General features: G+C 30.6%; 1 protein-coding gene across 1 annotated transcript; it reads left to right on the top strand.

Moving 5' to 3' along the window:
• Positions 1-166: 166 nt before the first annotated feature.
• On the top strand, positions 167-772 carry Tsp_09009 (hypothetical protein). The gene is made up of 3 exons (XM_003382112.1): positions 167-264; positions 346-543; positions 715-772. Exons 1-3 carry the CDS (start codon positions 167-169, stop codon positions 770-772), a joined length of 354 nt encoding a protein of 117 aa, XP_003382160.1.
• The last annotated feature ends 1,446 nt before the right edge of the window (positions 773-2,218 follow it).

Genomic DNA, 2,218 nt, shown 5'->3' on the forward strand with positions numbered 1-2,218 from the left:
CATTGGATAATAAGTAATGATCAGATACTGCAGATCGCTGGGTCTGACTGTAATTGTTCTGTAATATTATGCACCCACAGATCCCTTTAGAGAAGCTTTTGCTCCATTTGGTGAAAATATGGAAATAGTATTACCTCAAAAAGGCAAGATACTCATCAGTTGAGATATGTCTCGCCACGTATTTATACGACGTTATCGATGGTCATCAGCATCCTATGGATTGATACAGTCTAAAACATTTTTCGGTTGCTGTTCAGGCTCTGCGTGAATCAAATGCTCCATCACTATTAAGTATTCTTAATGATTCATGTACTTATACAGTTATAAATAATAACGTTATGGTAGATCGCAAGATGGCTATGGAGTGGGCGACAAAGAAAGATCATTATATAAACCTTCTCATCAAAAAATAGCATTTCACCAATACATCAAAGATTGTCAGTATAACAAAATAGTGTGGGCAAAGACCAATGAGAGAAAAGCGGGACCGAGTAAAACCACCCCCATGAAGTCATGTAAAATATGCGGGAAACCTCTTCATATGTCTACGATTCCATTTAAAATAATTACGCTCTTATTCATATGAATGGCAGGAAAGCAAAGCAGCTTTAATTTAAAAATTCTTATGACCATCATAAATCTCAATATTATTAGTATTCTGAACGTATTCAAAAGATGAAGCAGACGATTTTATGAAATTAAAAAAATTTTAAGGTTTGTCTTAAAGAAAGTAGCAATCAAAGTCAAAGATATTCTGCTTGCTAGTAGCTAAATACGTTTTCAATGTATGCAAACACTTACTGTCAATTGTAATCCAAAATCTGCATTGCCTTATCATTTTGGTACTGCTAATAATATATTTATTTGAAGGTTAATTTGGAAAGTGAGCTTATAATATTTTTCTTAATTAAAATCTGGTTGTTTTGCTAATAACAATCATATTCATTAAATGGGTTATGAGTCGCATTCGATGTTTTATAAGATCCACAAGTACATTAATGTTGTTTGTTTGTGATATTGAAAAGTCGTTTGTTAAATAATCTGCACAAATTGTTTGCATCAATATAAAACAAATAAAATTCATTGAATTAAATGAACTAATAAAAATTCACAAGCATTTAAATATTTATTATGCACATATGATGTTTTTTTTATTTTTTTACACAATTTTATCACATTATTTTGCAACATCTACCTGCCAAAATTTAGTGGGAAGAGCTGCAACCGGCTAGTAAGTAAATGCTGGTTCTTTTAAAGATTTCAATAGCATTTTCCTGTACTTCATATACCATTAAATAAGATATTCAAATAATCTCTTTATATTTCATTTCATTATATGATTTCGGAAATGTTTAACAATGTTTGTGCAAAAAACATGAGAATAATTTGTTTGGACAAGATATCAAAAATGATTGCAGAATTTTTCGGAGAAATATAAAATTAGTAGCAAGTTCTATTTCTATTCAAAGCTATCGATGAACACCTGAAAGTAATAACAATTGTCAATGGTTTATCAGTGAAGCAGGAAGCAAATATTGTGCTATGGACATGCTTTATCACGTTAATTTATAGTTACAGAAATGTAGTTGTATTTTAAAAAATTTCTAAAATGAAATCTTTAATTTCATTGTTTTTGGAAAAGTCAAACAAAAGAACCGGCAGTTATAGTGTTTCATCGATGCTGCAACCATTTTCAGTTGTATCTGAGATGTTGGTCATGTTACAAGCAAAGCAATTTATTAACGAAAAGTCAGCGCTATTCCTTATTACTTGCTGATTTTATTTTTTCATTACTTTGCTATATTTACTTCTGCTCTGACAAATTTTTCTTCCATGCGGAGCTAACAAGCAATCAGTTTTATCACTGTTCATCAAAAATAACACAGTTGGTAGTCCTCAAAATTCAAGTAATTTATACTTTATAAGGCGCTTCGATTCTATCATGAATTTTACAACACGGTTTTAGTACGAGTAGTAAAAAATGAATTAATCATTCAAATGTGAAATTAGATAAATCCAATTGAAAGATACATAATTATTACATAATTTGGAAAGTCACCTTCATGAAATGTATGTTATAAGAAAAAGAAACCCAGGAAAAACATCATCAACCACAAGTATGTCGTGCCCTGGTTTTCAACTCAATTAATCGTCGATACTGTGACGACAAGAGAGAGAAAGAGAGAAATCATTCTATAAATTGTAAAATTCACGTACA

Source organism: Trichinella spiralis (assembly GCF_000181795.1).
Source record: "Trichinella spiralis strain ISS 195 chromosome Unknown Scfld1, whole genome shotgun sequence".
In the NCBI taxonomy this organism is placed as follows: Eukaryota; Metazoa; Nematoda; class Enoplea; order Trichinellida; family Trichinellidae; genus Trichinella; species Trichinella spiralis.